General features: G+C 45.2%; 1 protein-coding gene across 1 annotated transcript in view; it reads right to left on the bottom strand.

Moving 5' to 3' along the window:
* Positions 1–340: 340 nt before the first annotated feature.
* Positions 341–1,554, bottom strand: part of CUNH8orf74 (chromosome unknown C8orf74 homolog) — a 29,752-nt gene continuing 28,538 nt past the window's right edge. The window contains exon 4 of the mRNA XM_019636117.1: positions 341–580. Within this exon, the coding sequence (XP_019491662.1) occupies positions 341–580 (240 nt within the window). The remainder of the gene's footprint in view (positions 581–1,554) is intronic.

Genomic DNA, 1,554 nt, shown 5'->3' with positions numbered 1-1,554 from the left:
CCTCATTCTTACCTGCTTCAACCCACTGGTGGTAGTTCTGTCTTCAGCGTCTAAGCTCAGGCTTAGTCAACAAGTGATGTTTGCCTGCCCACTGGGCACAAAGCTCTGTGCTCAGAGGAGAAGGACAGCCTTTTTCCACCATTTGGCTTACATTGGGTTACATTTTCAGGTGGTAGAAGATGGTTTCCAGAAAGAAGATACAGATAAGATGATGTGTTGTTTCTTTTAATCGCTAGAAATCTCTGATCTATTGGGTACTGAGCACATCACATACTACTTTCCTAATTGTCAGTGGCTTTTTCTCAGTCAGTGTCTTTAGACAACGGGCACCAGGGGTCTCCTACTTCTTCTTGGCTTTTGCTTTCTTTCCTTTGTTTGCTGTCTTGAACTTGAGAGATTCGTCTTGGCCTGGCTGGCTAGTGACTGAGAGTGGGAAAGCAACAGGAGCGTTGAGATTTAAAATCTTCTTCTGAAATTTCAGGTCCAAAATATCGAAAGTTGTCTGTATCTCATACTGTAGCAGCTTTTTCAGGCATTCGACCTGGATGAGAATGGCCTCGTTGATGAGATTTTCTAACTCCTGGAAGAAACGGGACATGGCTGGTGGAACAGGGCTCTGGAGAAGGTTCAGGCTGTCTGCAGATAGAGTTTCTCTACAAGAGCCAATTCTCAACTAGCCGCTTCCTTTTACTGTGTGCTAGGACCTTCCATTCCTCCCTCCAGATCTCCTCTCCACACTTCTCCACCCTACTCTATGCCTTGAGAGGCTGCCTTACAAGAGCAGTATCAACCTGCTACCTTGACCTTTAACTTTTGGTTGATTCCTTCAGTGGGAGGTCCTGGCAGGAGATCTGAGCAAGGGAAGAGAATGAGGTCTCTCACCTTCCTCCTGACCAGCTGTGGGTTGGTCATGGCTACAATTCTCTACCTATAGCCACACCTTCTCTCTTATGGCCTTTTCCATAGCCACAGCTCTCTTTTTGGGTTCCAGTAATTACTTCTTTCCCTCTTCCTTCAGGCTTACTGTGGCAATCACCCTGTTTGAGTGTGCCATTTATTGCTAATATTTTTCTGGACCTAGAGACAGATTCATACCTCCTATGTTCTGGTCAAGGCAAGCTCTATTTGGATATCATCCCCCTTCCTTCCCCTCCTGCCCTCATCTCATTCTCACATCTCAAAGTTCGAGTAGCTTCTTCAGAGGGGATGGGAAATTGCTCAGAGAGTGGGTGTGCCCCCCAACCAGCCAGCCACCATTGCCATGTTAAACAAGAAACCCTCTCTGTCATCTCAATCAGGATCATGGCATCATGAAATCCTGGGGACATGAACTGTGTAATTGTGTTTCTCCAAGTTCTCTGCTCAAGCAACCAAACAACAGAAGAGTGTTCATGTCTGCCCTGGTAGTGTTGGGATACATGCTTGGAGTATCCAATTGCCTAGAAGACATTCTTTGAAATCTCATATTTTAACTTAAAATCTCATGCAAAATTTTACATTTGCCCTAGAATATATCCTTGGTTTTTACATAAAAATCATGTTCTTGGGCCGGCC

Source organism: Hipposideros armiger, unplaced genomic scaffold (assembly GCF_001890085.2).
Source record: "Hipposideros armiger isolate ML-2016 unplaced genomic scaffold, ASM189008v1 scaffold_27, whole genome shotgun sequence".
In the NCBI taxonomy this organism is placed as follows: domain Eukaryota; kingdom Metazoa; phylum Chordata; class Mammalia; order Chiroptera; family Hipposideridae; genus Hipposideros; species Hipposideros armiger.
Note: the sequence above shows the minus strand (reverse complement) of the source record. Positions and strands in the feature narration are given on the sequence as shown.